At 53.9% G+C, this 24,971-nt stretch overlaps 2 protein-coding genes across 6 annotated transcripts; one reads left to right on the forward strand and one right to left on the reverse strand.

Moving 5' to 3' along the window:
• ABCC10 (ATP binding cassette subfamily C member 10) lies at positions 1-20,421 on the forward strand. Of its 5 annotated transcripts, none has more exons than XM_043591481.1 (22): positions 1-129; positions 492-663; positions 3,085-4,303; positions 5,634-5,861; positions 6,488-6,644; positions 6,928-7,037; positions 8,658-8,737; positions 9,389-9,560; positions 10,929-11,027; positions 11,423-11,612; positions 12,392-12,469; positions 12,629-12,823; positions 13,225-13,378; positions 13,564-13,753; positions 15,712-16,055; positions 16,343-16,512; positions 17,018-17,178; positions 17,509-17,762; positions 18,941-19,086; positions 19,182-19,279; positions 19,518-19,630; positions 19,934-20,421. In XM_043591481.1, exons 2-22 carry the CDS (start codon positions 503-505, stop codon positions 20,085-20,087), a joined length of 4,473 nt encoding a protein of 1,490 aa, XP_043447416.1. In that variant the 5' UTR covers positions 1-129; positions 492-502; the 3' UTR covers positions 20,088-20,421. The 5 variants fall into 5 exon arrangements, 4 of the variants coding, with proteins under 4 accessions (XP_043447416.1, XP_043447417.1, XP_043447418.1 ...); XM_043591482.1 differs by having other exon boundaries at positions 17-188; XM_043591483.1 differs by lacking the exon at positions 1-129 and adding an exon at positions 316-369.
• DLK2 (delta like non-canonical Notch ligand 2) lies at positions 20,346-24,971 on the reverse strand. Its single transcript, XM_043591486.1, has 6 exons — positions 24,744-24,971; positions 24,116-24,245; positions 23,783-23,846; positions 22,665-22,795; positions 22,069-22,213; positions 20,346-21,267 (listed from the first exon to the last, which is right to left on the reverse strand). The coding sequence occupies exons 2-6, from the start codon at positions 24,189-24,191 to the stop codon at positions 20,532-20,534; spliced, it is 1,152 nt and encodes a 383-aa protein (XP_043447421.1). The 5' UTR covers positions 24,192-24,245; positions 24,744-24,971; the 3' UTR covers positions 20,346-20,531.

Here is a 24,971-nt window from a genome sequence, read left to right on the forward strand (position 1 = left end):
TGCCAGAGAGGTCATCCCGCCTATAGGGGGTGCCAAGCGAGCCAGGCTAGCACCCTAACCCAGCAGCAGACTCTTTTGCATTCACCAGTGCTCGGGATCTTGGAATCCGGTGGCAAGTAGCTTCTCCAGGTCAGAAGTTCCGGATCTCTGGGGGCAGAGACACAAGAGAGGGGGAAAAGCGAGGTCGGGTATGTAACCAGCCCAGAAATCCGCCCGCTCGGGGAGCCGGACTATTTCCCTTTGAGGTAACGCGAGAATGGGCGGGGTCTGGCCTCCGCGCCAAAGCGAGGGGAGGTCCCGGTTCGGGGGCGGGGTTAGAGGCTGGCAGACCCGGCTGTCAGAGCCCTCTGACACCACTCCGGCTTCTTGGTTAGCGCCCCCACTACGTCTCCCAGGGTGTCGGCTCCCTGCCTGGACTTCGCCGTTGGGAACACGGATTCCCCTCTGTCTGGGAGGAACCTTTCCTCCCTCCACCTCGGCTTTCTCCACAGGTGAAGCCTCCATGGAGCGGCTCCTGGCCCAGCTGTGCGAGACCAGCGTGTTGCAGCCGCTCCCGGTGTGGGAGGGGGACACCACGGGCCACTGCTTCACCCAGCTGGTGCTCAGCGCCCTGCCCCACGCGCTCCTCGCCGTGCTGAGTGCCTGCCACTGGGGCACCCCGAGGTGGGTAGAAACAGGTGCAAGACATCTGTCCGTGTGTGCCTGCAGACCTCACCTGAAACCCGCATATCCGAGGCAGTTTAACCAGAATAGTGAGGTCTCCGGAGTCGGGCAAAAATAGAATAGGATCTGGGCATTAGCACTTTGCAGCAGTGTGGCTCTTTTGGGTCAAGTTACCGGTCTTCTCTGGGCCTTATAGCATTATTGGGAGCAAAATCAGATAATGCTTTTAAGCATATAGCGCCGTGCCTGGTACATTTTTAAAGGCCAGATGCTTGGTAGAAAGCATCACTTCTGTAGATTTTTAGATGCACAAACCCAACTGCCATGAATTGGAGGCATAATTGAGTGAACAATGTTTTTAGACGGAAAGGATAACTTGTGTTGAAGTTGTAGGATCAGTTTATCACCACCACTTCCATGTATGAAAACTGTGTTCCTTGGGGCTCCTGGGTGGCTCAGTCAGTTAAACCTCCCACTCGATTTCGGCTCGGGTCATGTTCTCATGGTTATTGAGGTCAAGTCCTACATCGGGCTTTGTGCTGACAGTGCAGAGCCTGCTTGGGATTCTCTCTCTCTCTCTCTCTCTCTCTCTCTCTCTTTCTTTCTCTCCCCCCTCCCCCGCTCCTCCCCTGCTCACACTGTCTCTGTCTCTGAAAAATAAGTGAACTTAAAAAAAATTTTTTTTTTTAATAAAAAAGAAAACTGTGTTCCTAGACTAAGAGAGGCATATGTAACCAGCTGGAGAGGAAGCAGTTAGTAGAAGAGAAGAACAAAATCAAAACTTTAGTCTTTCTGGGTTTGGGTCTCTAAGGTGCAAGTGCCAAACCCACTTTGATTTTGTATTTATTTCCTGTATGACTAGATATGTCTAAAGTTACTGTTACTCTGGCTACTGACAAGGCAGGAGAGAAATCTAGTCTCTGCCATTGAGAGTCCCTAGTCTGATAGAGGGAATGTGTCCCTATCCAAGATCAGTCAGGGCTTATGAATCTCTCCCTTCAGGAGGAGAAACTTGGGATCTGCTTGGTCGGGGGGGGGGTGGGGGTGGGGGGGGGAACTCTTGATTTGTATTTTACACAGAATGAGACAGAAGTCTAGAGAGGGTTAGTCAGCAGACATCCAAAGCCTGCTCAGAGGTGTATCTATTAAACACAGTTCTTTGGGAACTCACAGTCTAAGGAGCAGGCAAGAAAGACCATCATATAATCAATAGAAACCATGGTTATCTCATTTCACTTACCAGACACTTTGTACATTGCTGAAAAGGTTTAGAGAGATCCAGAATCTCAGACAAGAAAAGACATTAGAGGGCTTTGAGTCCAGACTCCTTACTGCTCACTGTAGAAATGAAGAAAATGAGATGCAGAGAGAGAAGGAGACTTGCCCAAGGTCATAAGACTGGCTGATGGCCAGCTTGGGACCTCCAAGGGCCCAATGTTCTGTCCCCACATCTTAGAAAATAAAATTCTTAAAGGTTGACTTATATTCCGATATAAAGCACTCCACATAGCTGTGGTTAGCTGGACTTTTTAGAGGCAATCCAAAGCATGCTAATCTACAGTTAAACTTTTTCAGTAATCCAGCCTTGCTAACAAAGGGAATAATAGATTTAACCTCACTGTGTGAACCTTCAAGGCATTCTAATATTCACTGCCACAGGTGTGTTATCCTGTACTTGGTTTTCAGTGTAGACAGATCACCCTTTTGTTCACTAAAACTGTTTTTTGCATGCCAAGAAGATAGAGACAAAACTAAAAAGAGGTTTTTCTTCAGCAAATGGAGTCACGGAATATGATCTATACCACCTTCTACAACCACTGGAAAGACAGAGAGTAGAATATTCTGAGGCTTCATAAAATTTAGGCTATAGTATAAGAGTGTAGAAGCCATATATAAGTTCATCTAATAGTGCTTCAGGTGAATTTAAGGGTTATTTTAGGTAGATAATTTTATAAAAATAAATACTCATTCCTTAGTTGTTATCTGTGTGAAAATTTAGGATTTTAAAACCTTTTTATTTTCATTTAAGTAATCTCTGTACCCTACATGGGTCTCAAACTCACAACCCCAAGATCAAGAGTTGCATGCTCTTCTGACTGAGACAGCCAGGTGCTCCTGGGATTTTTTTTTTTCTTTTTTCTAATTAGTCTTCATGTTCCACACAACCTTAACTAAAAATTGTTAGTTTCTGTGGCAAAATAATGGTCAGAAATTATATGGGTAGATTGGAAAATGGGTTAGGTTGTGACAGGGAGACTTCCTGGAGGAAAAGCCCTGAATTTCAGAGTAAAATGGGATAGAAATAAGGTGTACAAGGCAGGAAAGGGAACTGACTACCTCTAGGTAAGTGAGTTATTATTTAATGTCTGGGTCTCAGTCGGCCATTATGTGCCTCCTTTTCTTTTGCCCCCTTGTCTCTAGGAATCCAGATTACATCCTGCACTGCAGTCCTGGCTGGCGGCTCCGACTTGCAGCTTCCTTCCTGCTCTCCGTCTTTCCACTGCTAGACCTCCTTCCAGTTGCTTTGCCACCAGGGGCAGGCCCAGGGCCAATAGGGCTGGAAGTGCTGGCAGGGGGCGTGGCAGCTGTGGCCTGGACCAGCCACTGCCTGGCCTTGTGGGTGTTGGTTCATTCCCCTCATGGCCACTCCCGGGGACCCTTGGCCTTGGCTCTGGCTGCCTTCCTGCCAGCCCCAGCCCTAGTGCTCACCCTGTTATGGCATTGCCAACGAGACACACTTCTGCCTCCACTTCTCCCAGGACCCCTATCCCGCCTATGCCTTCTCATCCTGCAGCTGGCTGCACTCTTGGCCTATGGACTGGGCTGGGCAGTCCCCGGGGGGCCACGGGAGCCCTGGGCCCAGGAGCCCCTCCTGTCCCAGGAACAGGAACCTGAGATAGCTGAAGATGGGGAGAGTTGGCTGTCACGCTTTTCCTATGCCTGGCTGACACCCTTGCTGTCCCGAGGAGCCCGTGGAGAGCTACGGCAGCCCCAGGACACTTGCCGCCTTCCACACAGGCTGCACCCCACCTACCTGGCTCGAGTCTTCCAAGCATGCTGGCAGGAAGGGGCCCAGCTGTGGAGGGCCCTGTATGGGGCCTTTGGGCAGCGCTACCTGGCACTTGGACTGCTAAAACTGGTGGGGACCATGCTGGGATTCTCGGGGCCCTTGCTGCTTTCCCTACTGGTGGGCTTCCTAGAGGAGGGGCAGGAGCCACTAAGCAATGGCCTGCTCTATGCCCTGGCACTAGCTGGGGGGGCTGTCCTGGGTGCTGTGCTGCAGAATCAGTATGGATACGAGATACGGAAGGTGACACTTCAGGCACGGGGGGCTGTGCTGAATATTCTGTACCGAAAGGCTTTACAGCTGGGGCCCAGACGCCCTCCTGCTGGGGAGGCCCTGAACCTGCTAGGTACCGACTCTGAGCGGCTACTCAACTTTGCTGGGAGCTTCCATGAGGCCTGGGGCCTGCCCCTGCAGCTGGCCATCACCCTCTACCTGCTGCACCACCAGGTGGGCGTGGCCTTCGTGGGTGGTCTGATCGTGGCACTGCTACTGGTCCCTGTCAACAAAGTGATTGCCACCCGCATCATGGCCAGCAACCAGGAGATGCTACAGCACAAGGATGCGCGGGTTAAGGTGAGGGGCTACTTGGGGTCCCTCAGCAATCCGGAGACCCCGCCCAGCATCCTGCTCCCCAGGTCCTCCCATGCACAGTGCCTGAGGGCGTTAAGATCTCAGACTGCTAAGAGCTAGAAGTTAAGAGCTCAGACTAGAGAAAGACAGACATGGGTTCAAATCCCAAATCTACCACTTACTAGTTTCATCATCCCAGACAAGTCACTTAACCTCTTTGGGCCTCTGTTTCCTCATCTAAGAAATGACCATAATTATATTAGGTAACACTGGGTACAGGGCAAGTCACAAAGTAAGCACTAAATGAACAGGGCCCATTAGTAATACTATAGTATTAGCTTATACGGCAATCCTAGGAGGTAGGAAGTAGCCTGTCTGGACCAAATAGGTTTTTAGTATTAGTGCTAGGACCCGAGCCTCCTGCCTCCTCATCTAAGGGCACAGACCATCCCGTAGCCATAGTACAGAGGCCTGGGAGAACCCCATCTACATCTAAGGGGTGGGTTGTGGGGGAGGGAGTAGGTCAGTCTTCGGTCTAGACCAATGCTAGGTGAGGAGGGGTCTGGCTAAGTCAATTCTGGGTTCTGCAGTGACTGAGGGATGGCAGGCCTGGAGCTCCACGCAGCATAGTTATCAGCTTCTTCTGGGAGTAGCTCAGAGTGCTAACAGGGAGGAGGACTCTCATAGTTGGTTATGGCCCAGGGCCTCTTCCCCTACCCATGACAGCTACAGACTAGATCTCCAGCACCATCTGGGAAGACTCCCAGTGCCAACCTGGCTTGCAGGCTGGGGATGTGTGAGTGTTGGGATCCAAAGAGTTTATCTGGCCCTTGCCCATCTTGCCTGGGCTCGTTGGCCTGTCTGACCCTGGGTTTTGTTGTGGCCTCTTACACCTGTATACTCTAGCCATGGGCCATACTGGTGACTAGCTCCTGAAACCATCTTCTTCTGGCTTTGGGAAGTAGTCTTAGTCCCTCACCTCATGGAAGGAGTGCTTTTACCCCAGTGTGGTAACACCCCTGTAGTTTCTATCACTTCATCTCCTAGGAAGGTGGGGGGGTTTCCAACTCTGACTTGTTCCCTGCTGGAACACACGTGGAGGAGAAGTAAAAGACTGGCAGGGGAAGCAACTCGGGGCTGAAAGAGATTTGAAGGCAGGGCTTCAAGTTAGGGCTGAGGTGGGAAGAAAACCAGGGCTAGGAAGTACAGAGTATCTGGGAGCTTGGAGTACTTGGCCTCCTCTGTTAGGAGCTTGGGGAAGACTGGGTAGAGGAGAATGGACACACATGAGCAGTATTTCCACTTCACACTGCCCTCTGGTCTCTATCCCTAGCTCATGACAGAGCTGCTGAGTGGCATTCGAGTCATCAAGTTCTTCAGGTGGGAGCAGGCCCTAGGGGCCCGAGTAGAGGCCTGTCGAGCTAGAGAACTGGGGCGACTCAGGGTCATCAAATACCTGGATGCAGCCTGTGTGTACCTGTGGGCTGCCCTGCCGGTTGTCATCTCCATCGTCATCTTCATCACCTATGTTCTCATGGGGCACCAGCTCACTGCCACCAAGGTGAGGGCCAGGAGAGGAGGGGATGGCTGTAGCAAAGCGTAGAGAGAGGCAGCAGCCAGAGACTGCGATGGAGTTGGGAGGTGGGCTCAGACCCTCGGGACTACTGGGAAGGAGGATCCCTGGGTGCCTTACCCTTTCCTAACCAAGCGGGAATTCTCTGAAGTTTCTGGGGTCTCAGATCTATAACCCTTTCTCCTCTGTGAAGGCATTCCTTTTTTTTCCCTCTCTTCCTTCTTCTCTGACTTCAGGCCCAGTCTCCATGTTAGGTCCCCTGATCCCCATTCTGATAGCCTTGGGCAAAAAAGGTCCATGATGTAGTGCTGGCTCTGGCCAGGGCCAGATGATGTCTGTCCTTAGAAATTCTGAGAGGATCTCAGAATGCGCCAGGCCTCTGTGCTTATTGAGGTGCAACCTGGATCCCTGGAGGAACATCTGGGATTTCTAGGATTCTGAAGTGACTACCTTTGCCATCTCTGACCCAAGGATTTTCCAGCCAACCCCTCAGTTCTGCTGCTGCTGCCCTGTTCTTCCCTCCACACACCTGTCCACAAGGCCACCCATAGAGCAGGCCTTCAGATAGCTCCAGGGCTTCAGGTGATGCTTCATCCCCTTTCTATCCTACTTAGGTGTTCACGGCATTGGCACTGGTGCGCATGCTCATTCTTCCCCTCAACAGCTTCCCTTGGGTGATTAATGGCCTCCTGGAGGCCAAAGTGTCCTTGGACCGGATTCAGCGTTTCCTTGACCTTCCCAACCAGAACCCCCAAGCCTACTATAGCTCAGGTAATGGGAAGCTAAAGGGAAGAACCTGGCACAGGGTGAGTAGGGAACTGTAGCCCCGAGGATGCTGTACATAGGTGCTGGCAAGAAGAGCCAGAGGCAGCAGAACCCAGGCAGAGCAAGTGGCCATTTCCTGGGGGAGAATCCTCAGACCAAGATAGGCTGAATTAGCACTGGGCAGGTAGATACAAGACAAGCAAGCCAATGACACACTCCTGGTTTACCCTCCCCAAGTAGGTAGATTGTGCATTAGAATCCCAAGTTGAGTGCCTTTTTCCCTGTTTAGATCCCCCCACAGCGCCATCTACGGTGTTGGAGCTGCATGAAGCCCTGTTCTCCTGGGACCCAGTTGGAACGAGCCAGGAGACCTTCATCAGTCACCTCGAAGTGAAGAAGGTTTGTTGGTTAGACAACCTAGGGGAGTCCCCAGATGAATGAGAGAGATGCGGACTCAGTGACAGATAAGCAAGGATGGTGCCAATCGTAGCTAGGTGGCCTACGTCTCTAATCACTGAGGGAAAGACTGGAGGGGCTGTGGTGAGCAGGTCTACACTTATCTCTGACCACCCTCCCATTAACACAGCTTTCTCAGAGTTGTCCACTCTCTCCCTGGTCTTTAGACAGGTATATCCTCCTAGTGCAGGCCAACAAGTATGTCTGTCTCCATTGTCCCTCAGAGGCCAGCAAGTTGAGAACAGACCCCAGAGCTTATTCAGCATCTGCCCCAGGCTGGGACCAGGGGAGAGGCCCAGGAGTCTCTTCTGAGAAGGATTTTACAAAGAGGGTAGCTAATCCTCTATTTAGCCTGGTGAAAAGGAATCACACCTTGTGACTCACACCATAGCATACACCCTCAGACAAACACTTGAAAGAATATTCCTGGCAGGACAGTGACTTCTGTTTACCCAGCTTCTGAGTTTTCACTCTTTTCTGACCCCTATCCAACCCTTTGCCCCACAGCTCAACCCAGCATTCTCTAGTCTGTACCACATTTGGCTCACATTTCTGGCATGGGCTGTATATTTTGTTTTTCTTAGTTCAGGCAAGACAAGGCTGGAATTTTTCAAAGGAATTTTACTAATGTGTCGGTTGGGGCTTTTTGGATATAAGTCATAGAAACAGGAGCTAGCTTAAGCAAACGGGAATTTATAATGAGGATATAAAGATGAATTGCAGAATCCAAGGGCATGCATGCAGCTGGATCTCAGCAGCAACCCAGAACCAGGACTCAACTCCTAGAACTTTCCTTCTGTCTACTTCTCTCATCTGCCTCCTGCTTCTCTCAGTGGACTTGCTCTCCACTGAGCAGAAGATGTGACTGCAGACAGCCCTCCCACTTACAGGCTAAGCCAGAAAGAGGGAGAATTCCCAGGGGAGGGTCTCAGCTTGGTCTGGTGGCCACTCAGAGACGGGTCAATACTGGCTGACAGATTGGGGGCATTATAGAGCTTCTGAGAGCTCTACTTCTTTCTTAAAAAAAAGGGATTTTTTTTTCCTTTAAGTGCAGGGAGATAGCCCCATGAATGTATGTTACCACTAAGAAATGAAGGGAGAACAGAAAATTTGAAACTGTAAATCACAGAAATGGGCATCTGTGCAAAGTACTGCCTTTTACTCTGAGATAGCAGAAGTCTAGCCACAGGTGGACATAGTTAGCCCAGCATCCAGGCCCCAAAGCCTGGAGTCCCTCCCCTCTCCTCTCCTTCTGGGCTCCCTACCTTGACCTTTCCTTGGAAATTCTGGGCAGATTTCCACCCATTCTCTCTAGCATACTCTCTGGCTTCTCTCCAGAGGCCCTTCACACAGACAGTGAAACTGATCGCTCCTCTGAGTGGGGAGTAAAGCACTGTACTTCCTAGGTGCTGCACAGTGTCTCTGAGGCATAGCTCAGCCTGAGGGCTGGAACATTCTTTCCTTACAGACTAGTGCGGGCCCAGAGAGAACCCTCTGTGGAATGTTTGGCAGCCCAGGGCCTCAGGAGGGAGACCTGATACTTACTGTCTGGCTTCCTTGCAGGGTGCCTTGGTGGGCATCGTGGGGAAGGTGGGCTGTGGGAAGAGCTCGTTGCTGGCCGCCATTGCTGGGGAGCTCCACAGGTGAGCAACCTCTAGTGTCCCGCTGTCCTCAGCTTTGACCTTCAGCAGACACTTGCCTAGCCCCTGCCATGTGGTGGACACCATTTTAGGGTCCAGAGATGCCAAGAACAAGACATTGTCCCTTTCTTGGGAGAGTTTTCAGTCTGGAAAGGGAAAGGCAGTCAAGAAAGTGAGTTATAATCATCACACCAACGTGTTGCAAGTGGTATAATAGTGAGTGAAGAAATAAATGGAAACATCCTGCGTCAGCCGCTATTTCAGAAAATGTGGTTATGCAGGGAGGGATCCAGAGAGGAGCAGAAGTATGAAAGAAGGGCTTTTGTCATGAGAACGAGTGAGTGCAGGGTGGTGGCCATGCTCTCCTCTGAGCTTCTGAGCACATCCAGATCTGACAGCTGCTTGGCTGTACCCAAAGAGCAATTTCTTCCCTTCCCAGACCAGAATGACCCCCCTCCCCCAGCCTCATTAGGACGCCTCAACCTCAGTGGCTGCCAATTCAGAGACCCATGTGACATGAAGGGGGACCTGATGTAGAAGTCTAGAGACTTCTAGACTGATGGCAGTCTAAAGAAGCTTCTGGGGAGCAGGGGCTGGGTATGGAGGGACCCAGTGGGAGCTGGCTCCCCATGCTGCTGGCCTTGCTCTATGCAGGCTGCATGGACGGGTGGCAGTGTGGGGGCTGTCCAAAGGCTTTGGCCTGGCGACCCAGGAACCGTGGATCCAGTTTGCCACCATCCGGGACAACATTCTCTTTGGGAAGACATTTGATGCCCAGCTGTACCAGAAAGTGCTAGAAGCCTGCGCCCTCAGTGATGACCTCAGTGTGAGTGCCTGGCCCTGAAACCTCCTGGCTACCTGCTTCCCCATGTCCCTGATACCTCAAGTCAGAGACTTGCTTCTCTGGGAAGGGGTTGCTTTTACTCAAGCACCATTAACCAAAGACTGGCTGTTAGGTTTGGTCCTCCCAGAGTGTCCAGCTGCGTGGTTCCCCCTTCCGTGTAGGACCCAGAGCCGTGGTAGTGATGGGGTGTTCCACACAGCCACTAAGGGAACCCTGAGGCCTCTGAGGCTAGGGGAGGCTTCCCTCTCAGGCTTCGCCCTACATAGGTTTGGTTCTGATTCAAGAGGCTCCCCCACCTCCCACTTAGAGAGAGGCTTAAGAGAGTCAAGGTTACTCCGGGCAAGTCCATTAGATCCCCTATATCCTATGTACTAAATTTAGAGGGATGAGATTCCAGATTTCTCCTGTGACTTTCCCACTCAATCCCATGTTCCCTGTAGGACTATTATCACCACTACCCTGTCCAGGTAAATGTGGAACTTCCCTGGAAAAGAGGACCTTTAACATTGACCATGGGGTATCCTATGCCCATGTATCATTTATTTCTTTTTCCCTTTTTTTTTTTTTAGTTTATTTATTTATTTTGAGGGAGGGGAGGGACAGAGAGAGAGGGTGAGCGAGAATTCCAAGCAGCCTCTACATTTTCAGCACAGAGCCCGACTCGGGGCTCAATCTCGTGAACCATAATATGGTGACCCGAGCTGAGATCAAAAGGCAGATGCTTAACACACTAAGCCACCCAGGTGCCTCATATCATTTGTTTCTACATCAAGCATTTCTCAGATGTCTGCTGGGTACTGGGAACTGTTCTAGGCACTAAGAAAAAAGATGAATTACAAAGCTGTTCCCTCAGAAGGAAAAGCTGTCTGGTAGACCACAGGTGCTTCCTCTGGTATGCGTACCTCTTAGCTAAGGAGACCACTCCTGAGGCCACAGGAAGACTTGGGGTACATTCCTTCTCATTCCTTCTGGAAAAACCTATGAAAGCTATCACACTGATTTTGCCCATCATCATCCTTGCCTGTTAAAAAGGCAAGCTAGTGAGTGGGACAGGGTGGTTAAAAATCTATATTCATGTCCTACTACATACGAGCTGTGGAACAACCTTGGGCAAGGTAGTTACTCTGAACTTTGGTCTCATCTGTGAGAGACAAAAAATACCAACTTCATGAGGTCGTGGGGATTAGATTATTGGAATTATGGGTTATCCCCTGTGGCTTGCTCACCCCAAATTCAAGTCTCCTCAAGCTCCCTGGCTCTCTTGACCCCCTCTACCTCTTCCCTGCAAAGAGATGGAGTAGAAGGTATTGGGGAGCCCACTGACCAGTGCTGGGGGGCCTTTTCTGTCAGATCCTGCCTGCTGGGGACCAGACAGAGGTGGGGGAGAAGGGTGTGACCCTCAGCGGGGGACAGCGGGCCCGGATTGCCCTTGCTCGTGCTGTCTACCAGGTAAATTAAAGATAGGGGAGTCTGCAGCCTTGGAGGGAGGGGGGGTGGAGATATTTTCATTAGCATCTGGTTTCTTTCCTCCTTACTTAATGTTCCTGAGGTGTTGGGCCCTTGGCCACCCCATCCCCCTTTTGCAGATTGAAGGCAGAATTAAAGGCCCTTTAAAAAGCATTGTGTAATTTGAATTGCTGGGACCCAGCAAAGCTGAGCACAGGCCTTGCTTGACTGGAGGGAAGTTCACCCTCAGCTCTTACCTCCTTCTCTTATGCTCTAAGGGTAACCCCTAGAGTTCCTCTCAATTGTCTTCTCTACCTCAAGATTGTGTCCTAGGAGAGGTCTGGGTTCTAACCAGAGGACCTGGACTTGGTGCCCATTGTGCCCCTACCTCTCCCTAGGAAAAGGACCTCTATCTCCTCGATGACCCTCTGGCTGCTGTGGATACAGATGTGGCCAACCACCTGCTGCATCGGTGCATCCTGGGAGTGCTGAGCCACACCACGAGGCTGCTGTGCACCCACCGCATCGAGTACCTGGAGAGGGCGGACATGGTGCTGCTGATGGAGGCCGGGCGCCTTGTACAAGCCGGTAATGTGGGCTACAAGGGTGGGAGCCCACCCAAGGAAGAGAGCCGTCTGCCCAGGTGTAACAGGGGAACATGGGCAGGTGGACTGTTACATGTAGACTCTGCCACCTCCTCCGTGTGTGGCCTGGGCCCCTGTCATCCTTCTGTCTCTGAAAGACCTTGTCCTGCCTTCACAGAACTGGTGTGAGGCAAGAGAGGAAGAGAGAAAGGAGCACGCTGGTGCAATGCCAGTGGATTTGGGACTTCGGCTATGTAACTGGGTGCATTGGGAACACAGAGGCCCAGGATCTCTGAGAACACTCTTGTCCTTTGAGAAGAGAAAGCAATCAGGTTTAGAATAGTCTTTTTATTAAAAATATAAACAAACAAAAATCAACAAAAACCCCACCTCTGATGGATTATTATCCAGTGGGACATGACTGTCTGCAAGTTCACTAGGAGAGAAACAGGAGGAAATGAGGCTCCACCAGAGTTTTAAAAATTTCATGTGACATGAGGAGAAAGCTCTGTAGTTAGGAGAGGTGACTCTGGAAGAGTGCTCATGGGTGGCTAGGACTGTCCTTCTGGGGGTGAACATTTTCTGTCTGTGCTGCTTGGACTGCAGACACAGAGAGATGGACTTGAGGGTCCTGCTCAGAGTCTGGGGGTCCAGGGCAGGACCCTGCTAGGGAGGGTCAGGGAAGGGATCCAAAGAGAACGGGAAGTGAATTGGCAGGTGCATTGAGAAGGGCAGAGTACATACCCAGGACAGCCCCATGCTGATCTCCCTGCTGCCTTTCAGGGCCTCCCTCTGAGATCTTGCCATTGGTGCAGGCTGTCCCCAAAGCCTGGGTTGAGGATGGACAAGAGTCTGACTCAGGTATGGCTCAGGGGTGAGGAAAGAGCTTGCCTGTCACCACCATACTGTAGAGCTACATTTTCCTCAAAGCTCCCCTGCCCGTCTGCAACCCTGAGGTTTAACTGTTGTCCTGCAGACATAACCCCCCATCCCCACCCCCCACCTCTCTGATCCTCACAGCCACAGCACAGTCTGGTCAGAACCTGGAGAAAACAAAGGCGGGGCTGGAAGTGGAGAGGAATATATGTGGCCGCCTGCTGCAGGAAGAAAGCAAGAAGGAGGGTGCTGTGGCCTTCCACGTGTACCAAGCATACTGGAGGGCTGTGGGCCAGGGCCTGGCCCTAGCTATCCTCCTCTCGTTGCTGCTCATGCAAGGTTGGAGTGAACCCCAGAGCCCCTCATCCCAGCACAGCCAAGGTCCCCATCACAGCCATCTCTTTGTCCGGATACTTACAAAGCCCTGAGACTCACCAGGCAGGGGCAGCAGCTGAGAGAGTCCCAAGGGCGGGAGGGGTATACTCTGAGGCCATCTTCTGATTTGTACCACACACCCCCACCCCCCAACTAGCCCTGACTCTGCAAATGCCAGATCATGCACTCCTCAGAGCTAAAGGGTGATAGGCACACTGAGGAGGACATGGGATAGTTGCAAGGTGAGGAGGGCCAGGGGGGTGAAGAAGAGTAGAAACCAGAGTCCAGGGCAGAGGAAGGGGGTGTTTGAAGGGAACAAAAGAATGGGTCTCACTTACAGCTTTTCCCTCCCAATCCTCACCCAGCCACAAGGAATGCTGCTGACTGGTGGCTCTCCCACTGGATCTCTCAGCTGAAGGCAGACAAGAATAGCTCCCAGGAGGCACCAGCCCCCAGCAGCCCGGGATCCACGGGGCTTCTCTCTGCCCAGCTGCTCCTCTTCTCCCCAGGAAGCCTCTAGTGAGTGGCTGGGGCTAGAGCAAGCCTGGCAATCTCCCTGAGGTGTTGCCAGGCAGGGCTTGAGAGGTAGGGGGCTGGTGTTCCCGGGGTGTGTCTTCTGGTGGGGAGAGCTGGCATGGGGGAGGGGAAGGGACCCCTGGGGGGCCTTACTTTTGGTTACCCACAGCCCCCTCCTCACCACCCAGCACCTCAGTGTCCCCACTGCCGAAAGCTGCCCCCAATGGCTCTTCAGACATCCGTTTCTACCTCACCGTATATGCGACCATTGCTGGCGTCAACTCCCTCTGCACCCTTCTCCGGGCAGTGCTCTTTGCAGCGGGCACCATCCGAGCGGCCGCCACCCTGCATCACCGCCTGCTTCGTCGAGTCCTTATGGTGAGGGGATGGGAGGGTGGAGGTGGCATGAGGGAGCCCTCTCAGTATCTAGGCTCCATTGGGGCCCCATCCTACCTCTTAGTCCTCAGAAAAAGATAGCCCTCACAGGAGAGTGCAGCACTTGACTCAGAAGGCCTGGAGAGCATCTACCTAGGTTCAGACCCAGTTACTTAAGCCTATAGCTTTCTCATCTGTAAAATGGGGAGAAGAGAATCTTTCTCAGAGTCACTTCTGTTCTGGACTTCAAGTGCAGAGGCCTGAGTTATTCATGGAACATAGGACACCCCTTAGATCATGAAAGATCCTTTTTTAATTTTTTTTATATGCTCCCTGTTATCTGCATACCCTATTTCCATTTCTGTCCTTTCCTTGATAAGCAACCATTCTAAGTGTGGTCAGTTAGTATGTGTCTTTGTGGGATTTGAAAAAAATTTTTTAAATGTTTATTTGTCTTGAGAGAGAGAGTGAGAGAGAGAGCACGTGCATGGGGGAGGGATAGAGACAGCAAGAGAGAATCCCAGGCAGGCTCCAAGCTGTCAGCACAGAGCCCAATGTGGGGCTGGATCTCACAAACTGGGAGATAATGACCTGAGCTGCTATCAAGAGTCAAGAATCGGATGCTTAACCGACTAAGCCACCCAGGTGCCCCAGTATATATCTTTGTGTTTGTCTTTTTGCAAATGCGTATATTTTGTGTGCCAGCATTTTTTATAAATGATGATCCATTTCTTACAGTTTTTATTTAGGACTGTTTCTAAGATTGATCCCTATTGCTATGTGTATATCTAGTCTGTTGCTGACCCTGTAGACTTACGAGGATTAAATTAGTGCATGGAAAGTGCTTAGAATAGTGCCTGACACATACTACTCAATTAGTAATTATTGTTAATGATGTTGTTCTTGTTATAAAGCCCTTTCATGTCTGTTACCTGGGTCTCATAATAACCCGGTGAAGTAGGTACTGTTATCCCCATTTTGCAGGTGAGGAAACTGAGGTTCTGAGAGTGAAGTTACCTGGGCAAACCTAGTTCTGTGAAGAGCCAGGCCGTGAACCGGGTACTACATAGGTCATCCTGTTGCCTGTCAGGGAGTAGCTGCCCACTGTTCTGCCTCTCCTCCAGGAGCAGGGCATCATCAGGCTGTGATAGAATTCCTTTCTTATAAACTGGCTTTAGGAGGTGCTTCTGAAAGTCCTTTGCCCTAGTCCCCTGCCCTAAGAGGATTGTTCCCCAAGTAAAGGCAGAGAGTTGGGGGGATGGAGAAGGTAAGGAAAGGAACCGGCTGTCTTTGAGACAGTCCCTCACAGTAGCCATCTAAACAGCTGGTGGTTGCTGAGCACTTACTCTAGGCCAGGCAGGTTGTGCTAAGCACCTGACTGCTGTATGTGGCTTTCAATCCTACCAGCAGCTTTGGGAGCTACCATTCTGTTATTATCCCTGTTTCTGAGATGAGAAACAGGGGCCTTTAAGAGATTAAGCTCCTTGCCTGGAGTCTCCCAGTTACATCTAGTAACTGGAAGGGCTGGAATCCGAATGCTTAGCCATGAGATAATAGTGACTTTGACTGCTGTCCTTATCACTCTGTCCACCCACGGGTAATCAGGATGTTCCTCCTGACATCTAACAATCTCACTCACTGGCCTGAAGTCCCCATCTTCTAGCGAAAGACTGGCTCCCTGCCCTTGAAAGGGGAGTAGGTATGTCTTGCATGGAGGTAGAGGAATGGCCAGCATGGCCTGTTAGGGTCACCACTGGCCAGGGGGATGGGATAGTATCTTTCCCACCCTGGGGTAGTCTTCCTCCAAGCTCCACGTGCCCCTCCTCTCTGCCCCCAAACTCTGGGAACATTTTCCTATTCTGTACTTTGGGCCTTTGTCCCCACCCCACCATGCCCCAGTGCTGTTCCCAACCCCTCTTCTGCCAGGCCCTGCCTTTGTGCAACCACACCCCCTCTCCCAGGCGCCAGTGACTTTCTTCGAGTCCACACCCGCGGGCCGGGTCCTAAATCGCTTCTCCTCCGACGTGGCCTGTGCAGATGACAGCCTTCCCTTCATGCTCAACATCCTGCTGGCCAACGCAGTAGGCCTGCTGGGCCTCCTGGCTGTGCTGGGCTCCGGCCTGCCCTGGCTGCTACTGCTGCTGCCACCTTTGAGCATCATCTACTACCGCGTGCAGCGCCACTACAGGGCCTCGTCCCGGGAGCTGCGGCGCCTGAGCAGCCTCACGCTGTCTCCCCTCTACACCCACCTGGCCGACACCTTGGCTGGCCTCGCAGTGCTCCGGGCCGCCGGGGCCACTCACAGGTGATGAAGTCTGCCTCTCCCAGCCACGGGGAGTGGGGGAGGGATGAGGTGCCGAAGGAGGGGAGAAGGACTCCTGAGAAGAAGGGCACGTGGGTGCGGTGCCCTAGGAGAAAAAGGAAGGAAACAGAATAAAGGGATAGTGAGGCCAAACCCTGGCCCCTCTATACCCCTGAGGAGAGGCCCGTGGGTGTGTAGATCAGCTCCAAGAAAGACGTGTTTCGGGGAAGAAGTCTGGATGGGTCAGTGCAACAATGGAGTGGCCTTGCTTCCCTCCTGGCCTTCACCAGGTTTGAAGAGGAGAACCAGAGACTCCTGGAGCTAAACCAGAGGTGCCAGTTTGCTGCCAGCGCCGCAATGCAGTGGCTGGACATTCGGCTGCAGCTCATGGGGGCCACAGTGGTCAGTGCCATCGCGGGCATCGCCCTGGTGCAGCACCAGCAGGGCCTCGCCAACCCAGGTGCCACCTCTCCCCTCAGAAACTTCACTCTCACCTCAGAAGCATGTTGTCCCCTCACTCATTTCACCCACCAACCAATGGTGTCACCCACCAACATTTCACCTCCCACCCAGGGGTCCTGGGAGGAGTGTTGTGATTCTCATTGCCTGCATTGTAGAGTTGAGGAAACTAAGTCCTAGGGAGAAACTCGCCCAGGTGGTGGTGGGTCTGGGACTAGAACTGAGTCTTCTAATCTTCACCCCTTACCTGCTCTTCCCCATCCCCAGCACTCTGTCAGGCCCGTCTTCCATGGTCTTCCCTTGCAGCCTCGCCAGGCCCATTGTGCTCCCTTGTGGCCAGCCTCCTGTGGTTCCTATCTAGGTCTTGGTGTCTTTCTGCTTCTCTGCTGGCTTCCTTTACATGCCCACAGTCCATGGTTTGAAATTCTCCCGTTCTGCCCCACCCCTGCTCCACATGCACCCCCGTGTGCAGGCATCCCTTAGTGGCTTGTGCTCCTCTCCCCTAGGACTGGTGGGCCTGTCACTATCTTACGCACTTTCCCTGACGGGCCTGCTCTCCGGCCTGGTGAGCAGCTTCACGCAGACAGAAACCATGCTGGTGAGCGTCGAGCGACTGGAGGAGTACTCCTGTGACCTACCCCAAGAGCCCCAGGGCCAGCTGCCACGGGTAGGCCTGCACCCCCACCCCAGGCCTGGGCACTGGAACCCTGGAGGACCCTCCTACCCTCCTGACATGCCCCATCTCTCCCCCACTTCCTTTCCTTTCACTCCTCACTATCTTTCTCAGCTCCTCTCACGTCCCCATGTGATCCCCCATTCTTCACGGCTTCCCTCATCTTTGTGCCCATCAATAGGGCCCCGTCTCTGTGGCATGCGCCCTTTCCTCTCACACCAACCCTTTCTCTTTATTCTTCTCTCCACTCTCCATTGCCCCTCCTCCTCCTGATTTCTTCCACCTCACCTGTCTCCCTCTCTCTCCCACCCACGGACCCACCAGCTGGGCATTGGCTGGCTGACCCAGGGGAGCGTGGAGTTCCAGGATGTGGTGTTGGTGTACCGGCCAGGGCTGCCGAATGCCTTGGATGGGGTGACCTTCCGCGTGCAGCCTGGAGAGAAGCTGGGCATCGTGGGCCGCACGGGCTCTGGCAAGTCTTCCCTGTTGTTGGTGCTCTTCCGGCTGCTGGAACCTAGTTCGGGGCGAGTGCTGCTGGACGGTGTGGACACCAGCCAGCTGGAGCTGGCCGAGCTCAGGTCTGGGGGAGAGAGAAGAAGGGAACCAGACTACTGGCACTTGGAGGAAGGTCCAGATAGGAAGGCTATATATCAATTCGGGGCGGCCAGGGCCAATCAGGGGCGGGATGGAGCATAAGACAAGGAGGTGAGGATGGTGAGCTCCCGGTGATCAGGTCCAGACTCATTCATAGCTGTGGTCTCAAGGTCTGCAGTCTGACCCAGGCCCACCTTTCCAGCTTCACCTTCTATTTCCCAGCACATAGCCTCCGGTTGAGACCCACCAGCCTGTGCCTCCTGAACCCAAGCCTACCAAGGGCAGTGCCCCATACTGATGCCCTCAGCTCTGATGCTCAGCAGGCGGTGCTTGGGACAGCTCGAGACCTGGGCCAGTTGCCCCTAGCCACAAGTGGCCTCTTCTGGGGCTAATCATCTCCTTACCCCCAACCTCCAGGTTTACCTAATATCACTTTTGCTGGGTTTCATGGTATGCACGAGGTAGGGCAGCTCTGTCTTCTAAAGTCCAATACTGATCCCAAGGCCTGGCTCTGCTCTTCCTGTCTTCTTTTTTATTTTTAAAAAATTTTTTTAAAAATGTTTATTATTTCTGAGAGAGAGGGAGACACAGAACCCAAAGCAGGCTCTAGGCTCTGAGCTGTCAGCACAGAGCCCAACATGGGGCTTGAACCCACGAACTGCAAGATCATGACCTGAGCTGAAGTCAGACACTTAACCAACTGAGCCACCCAGGCACCCCTCTTCCTATCTTCTCTTACCTGTGGTGGCCTTATCTTATAGCTCCACCATGTAGCTCCTCAGGACCCAATTCCAGGCCCACCTCCAACCTTGAAGTGTCCCCTACCCATTCACACTCTGGTTATTCCTTGCCACTGCTGCCCCAGTGGCTGCTGGAGTCAGGCCCACACAGTTTATCTCACTCCTGCTCTCCGTGTCTTATACCTCAGTGAGATGTAAGTTCCTTAAGGATAGAGTCAAGGCGTTGGATGTCTTTTTGATATTCCTCTTGGTACTGGCACAGATCTAAGTATGTGGCTGGCCAACTCGGGACCAGAGTGGGAGTTATGTTTGGGTCTTGCCCCAAACTTTCCCAGAAGGGCTAGCTAAAATCCTGTGCTAGGAACAGAAGTGGCCACATCTCTAGTCAGGACTCCATGTCCTGTCCCCACCTTATCCCCCAGATCCCAGCTGGCTGTCATCCCCCAGGAACCCTTTTTGTTCAGTGGGACTGTTCGGGAAAACCTGGACCCCCAGGGCCTGCATGAGGATAGGGCCCTGTGGCAGGCCCTGGAGCAGTGCCACCTGAGTGAGGTGATCATGTCCATTGGTGAGTACTAGGTCCTACCCTGTGGTGGCAGGAAGGAGCAAGGAGGGAGCAGGATGAGGCCCGGGACCTGGGAGTGAGGATGCTGTGCCTTGCAGGTGGTTTGGATGGTGAGCTGGGTGAGGGAGGCCGGAGCTTATCCCTGGGGCAGAGGCAGTTGCTGTGTCTGGCCAGGGCTCTCCTCACGGATGCCAAGGTAAGGCAATAGGAGGAGATAATTAAGAGGGCCCAGAAGAAGGGAGGGGACAGTCAGGGTGAGGAAGTGAGCTGGGGAGAGGTTTTGAGAGACTAAGACAGCTTTCCTTTTAGAGCTCGAGGTGGGGGATCTGTAGGCTGGGCTGGGCTGGGCCTGGCCAGGAGGGATGGTGCTTAGGTCGGAGCCAAGGCTAAGCCTCTTCCTCCCTTTCCTCCCCAACCCTCTCCACATGTTCCAGATCCTGTGTATTGATGAGGCCACGGCAAGTGTGGACCAGAAGACAGACCAACTGCTCCAGCAGACCATCTGCAAACGCTTTGCCGACAAGACAGTGCTGACCATTGCCCACAGGTGTGCCCGCATCCAGAGTGGGAATCTAATCAGGGACTATGGTGACATGAACCCAGAGCCTCCCTTCCTTTCAGGGACCCCAGGGCTCAGGGCTCTGGAGATTCCAATCCCTCGTGAATCTCAGCTCCTCGTTCTCCAGGCCCTTTATATAGTAACACATTGTCCAAGGGTATCTCCAGCCAGGAGCTAACGCCTGTGGGGCAGACCTGTGCTGTCCAGGGGACGACAGGAGGGACAAGCAGCTCAGCTTTATTCTTTAGGGCCTTGTCCTCCACTCCCCACTGACCACCTTCTCCCGTACAGGCTCAACACGATCCTGAACTCTGACCGGGTGCTGGTGCTACAAGCGGGGAGGGTCGTGGAGCTGGACTCCCCTGCCGCCCTGCGCAGCCAGCCCCACTCACTGTTCCAGCAGCTGCTACAGAGCAGCCACCAGGGATCCCGCTCCTCTCCCTGAGGGCCCTGAGCCTGACCCCCGTCCCATAGTCTTATCCTGAGCAGGTACAGAGGTGCTGGCTTGCACCTTGCTTACGTTCTCCTTTGTGGCTCTACCTCTCCCTCATTTCCCAGAGGGGAAAGGGGGACCCTGGGTTCTCCTTTGGAAACTGTGCTTTCTTGGGGAACATAGTCCTGAGGCTTCCCCAGAGCCAGGCCTCTGCTCTGGCCATCTTGCAGCTGGGATTCCAGGCAGGTTTTTCTGGCAAAGGAGCCCACGTGCACTTTCAGAGTTTTATTTGATAAAATTTCCATCTTACAGTCTATGTATTAAAAAAATAATATTTCTGGTGTGAGGCTGAGGTCCCTCAGTGTGTGTACCCCAGGAGAGGGGTGGCGAGAAAGGGCTACTCCAGTCTGAGAAGCCAAGGAGGTGAAGGTGGGGGCCGGAAAGCCCCCACCTCCATCACAGTGCTGTGGTCTTTCCAGGCTCAGGGGGCAAGTCAGGAGACAGGGAGAGCCCTGCTGGCAGCATGCTAACCTGACACTCTTGATCCTGGCGTGCTGGAGCATAGTGTGGGGCGGGGAAGCAGCAGGGTCCAGGGGGACAGACACCCCGGCGCCAGGCCCTCAGGGTCAGCAACATTGTGGACAGGACCAGAGCAGCAGTGAGGGCCCCAAATACCACCACGGCCACCAGGCTAGCTGCACCTAGCCCAGCCTCTTGCCTCCGCACCACCTCCTTCACTGAGATGCGCAGCAGACCTGCCCCCACACTGTAGGGGACAGGCCCCGTGGCAGGTACCGCCACAGCTGAGGTGGGCCCCAGGGGTATGTCCACTGTGGTGGCAGGATCTGGGACTGGTAAGATGAGCTCACAAGTCTTGCCGCCATAGCCACTGGGGCAGAGACAGTCAAAGTCATGGACACGGTCCCGACAGCGGGCCCCTCTCTGGCATGGGCGGCTGGCACAGTCATCCAGGTTGATGGTGCAGAAACGTCCAGCAAAGCCCTCAGGGCAGAGGCAGGAGAAGCGGTTTATGCCGTCCAGGCAGGTGGCGCCATTGGCACAAGGCCGCATCAGACAGTCGTCTACATTGACCTCACAGCGGGCACCCACGAAGCCGGCCAAACAGCGGCAGGTGAAGTTGAGGGCAAAGCCCTGGTCGTCCTGGCACTGCCCACCGTTCCGGCATGGAGAGCTGCAGTGGGGGTGAAAGACGCCACTGATGCCAACTTGGCACCTGCAGGGTAGCCCAGGTCAGCATCCTGACCACCGCCACCCTTCTACCCCCTTTCTAGCTATGTCCCCTTGAGCCACTGTCTCCGAGCCTTGAACGCCTCATTCTAAAAGTGAGAATAAGGGGGCTTCTGGCTGGCTCGGGTGGTAGAACATGCAGCTCTTGATCTTGGGGTTGTGAGTTCAAGTGCCACATTGGGTGCAGAGATTACTTAAAATCTTTTTTAGAAAATGAGAATAGTACCCAGCTTCCCAAACTGTGAGAGTTAAATGAGATAATCCAATGTCAAACAAAGGCCAGGCTCAAGGCAAGTGTGCTATTATTATCCTCATAAGCTCTCAGGCCTGAGGCAGAAATGAGGACAAGTCCAGCCCTGCAGCCCCATTTCTTCATTCACAGTGAGGCACAAGGCTGCTGTGTGCAACATCTTTAGGGGCTGTGTGCCAGCTTTCCCGAGGTAAAGTCCTACGTCCTCAACCTCCCCACACCCACCTTCCCCACCAGAGCAGTCACACATTGATGAGTTACACCTCCAGCTCCTACAGGTTTTTGTTGTTGGGGAAATGGTTCCGATGGTACCCGAAAAGTTGAGAAACTCTGAACTGGGGACACTTTGGCAGGCTGGGGTTTTATCCTCAGGTGCCCCCATGTGGGACTTCTCCTCAGCCCTAATACTTCACCACCACTCTCTCTACAGTCCTGCTTCTTCTCTGTCACCAGACTGTCCCTTAGCCTCCCACTCACCCCCAGGCCAGCACTCACCCTGCCTGTTCACAGGGTCCAGCCTTGCGCTCACAGTCATGCCCATGGAAGCCTGGTGGGCACACACAGTGGTACTCGCCGCCCCCATCATAGACACACTGGCCTCCATTCCGGCAGGGGGTCTGCGTGGTACAGATGTGCTCGTCTGGAGAGAGACCGGGAAGGCTCTGGGATAGCCCCTCATCTGGCACCCAGACCTGCCCAGGCCCCACCCAAAACTCTGTGGGCATGACTTGCACTACAAACCCACCCAGAGCTTGTATGGTGTGGTGTGGGGAAACAACACTGAATCGGACTCTGGAGGCTCCTAGCCCTAGCACTGTCAACCTGTCTCAAAGTGATGGGGCAAGTTGTATCTCATCCATGGGCCTCAGTTTCCTCATTTGTAAAATGTGAGTATATTTTCAGCAGCTGCCTGGCTCACCTCACAGGATTATGTTGAGGCCCCATTTAGGCAACAGGCATAAAGTCTAAAATGATAAAATACCATGTATTTGAGGGTTTGAGCCAGACACAATAGGTATTAAATCTGGATGGATTTTTTCCTAAAACACACAGGGTCCCCAGCCCAACAACTAACCTCTCTACTCCCCTACCTTTGTCACAGAATTTGCCCGCCCAGCCACTGTGACAGATGCACTGCCAGGGCTGGTGGCAGGTACCGTGCTGGCAGCCAGGCATCCTCACACAGCGCTCACAGTGCAGCCCCTCCCAGCCTGGGTCACACCTGATGGGGAGAAGCACAGGAGCAGGACTCTGGGTAGGGGAGTCTGAGGAAGTGGATGAGGGAGGACCAGATCTTCTAGAAAACAGGACCTATGAGAGCCCCTAAAGGGAAAGCTGGCCTATCCCAGGTAGGTATAGGGTTCTACAGGGTCAGAGGACATACATATAGAATCAGACCATCAGACGCCAGCATGCAAGTCCTCGTTCTGCACTTTGTCTAACCTTTTTGGGCCTCAGTGTTCTCATCTGTAAACTGGAGATATGCTTGGCAGGGATGGGTTGAGGAAGAAATTAAGATATTTGTAAATAACCCCATTGCCATTCCTAGCATGTCTGAGGTGCTCAGAAATGGTTTAAAAAGAGTGACCTTGAAAGGTCATCAGGACTATCCTCCCATCCTAATTTCAGGACAAAGGTCTGAACTATTTCAGAGTGTCCCAAACACTGCCAGCCCCTCCGGCCCCTTGCTCTGTCAGCTCATTTCCTTATGTGCACTTTTCTCCTACTACAGACTTTGCCCATCCCCCACTCCAGTGAGTCAATTACTCAAATGCATCAAGAAAGATCCTCTTTCCTGAGTGCTTCTCCACAGCAACCCTTCCGCAGCTTTTCTCAGACTAAACCCATTCTCTTTATATCATTATCTCCCCCCTTTCCTCATGGGCCCCAATCTCCAAACTCTCTCAAGCTTCAGGTCTTCCTCCTGGTATCTTGAGGAGGAACATTTCAGAATGCTTGGATGAGCCTTGGGAGGGTAAAAAAGTGGGGAGGCATAAGCGAGAAGCAGCATTAAGAGGCAAAGCAGAGGAGAACTGGGGGTAAAGGAGAGGCTGACTAGTCTGTCCTGTGGCCATGAGGGAATAGGGAGTGAACAGCAGGATTCTAAGCCCCTAGACATTCTGCCATGGGGCTTGACCTGGTTGTGGGTGTGGACCTGCTGGGAAACGGGGAACAAGGGGGTTTGGGAGCACGTGTTCGAGAGAGCTACCTGCAGGAGCCGTCAGGCGCGCAGCAGCCGTGGGCCAAGTCACAGTGGGAGCTGCAGTCATCAGCTGCAAGAGATTGACGTAGGACGGGTGAGACCGGGTTAGGGTTCGTCTCCCTGAGATGCGGGGCTTGGAGGACGAGGGGTCTCAGTAATTGGGGAGCTCCCCTTTGGGCTCAGGCAGAATAGAGACTCCTCGAATTGCAACGGGACTACCTGGGTCTCGCCAACCCCGCGGGTCGAGCGGCTGCAGTGCCGTCTCTGGCCGGCAGAGGTCAACGCGCAAGCGAGGGATGGCCGGGCAGGGCCGCGACCTGAGTCCCGGGGCGCGCTCACCTCGGGCGGGCTGAACGGGTGCCCCCAGGATGCACAACAGGCACACGAGATGTAGGCAGCGGCAGCCGCTGGGCATGGTCAGCGCCGGCCCCAGGAGGACGGACGGATGGACGGCCGGACTTGCGGACACCTGTGGGACGGCACAGGCTGGGAGGCGGCCGGACCTGGATTCCGGTTCTGAGTGATAGGAGCCGAGGGGGAAGAGGGTCGTCGGGACAGAAGGAGGTGGGGGCAGCAGGAGGGCGGAGGCGGGGAAGACTGAGCAGGCGAGGAGACTGGAGACAGGAGCCCGGGAGTGGGCTCTGTGGGAAGGAAGCGAAGGATGGGCAGCGCCGAGCGAGGTCAGGCGCTGGAGGGGCCCGGGCAGGGAACGCAGTCCGCAAGGAGGACTCCGTGGGGATGGGGACAGCGTCGAGAGATGGCCTCGGGCACGAAGGGGACGCGGGGGCCGGTTCCGGGCAGCGAGCAGTCTCCGCCCCCCACCTCAACCCCCCTCCCCCCCGCCCGCCCCGGGACTTGCTCCCACGTTCCCTTCCTATCTCCGCCGCACTCGGTTCGGCCGCGGCGCGGGGCCTGGACTCCCCAGAGCGCCCCTAGCCCTGCGCGCCCCTGCGCTCGCGGTGCTCACCTCGGGCTGGGAGGCAGCGCGCCCCGGGACGCAGAGCGGGGCCGGATCCGACGGGCTCCGCCGAGGGCCGGGGCGCTGGGCCGCCCCTAGCGGGCCTCGGAGACGGGCGCCGAGGCGGCTGCCATGCGAGCGGAGCGCTCAGGAATCTGGGGCTCAAGGCGGCCCCGAGCGGCAGCGGCTGCGGCCGCTCCTCGCGCGCGATCAGGCCGCCTGCCAGGGGCGGCGTGT

Source organism: Prionailurus bengalensis, chromosome B2 (genome assembly GCF_016509475.1).
Source record: "Prionailurus bengalensis isolate Pbe53 chromosome B2, Fcat_Pben_1.1_paternal_pri, whole genome shotgun sequence".
In the NCBI taxonomy this organism is placed as follows: domain Eukaryota; kingdom Metazoa; phylum Chordata; class Mammalia; order Carnivora; family Felidae; genus Prionailurus; species Prionailurus bengalensis.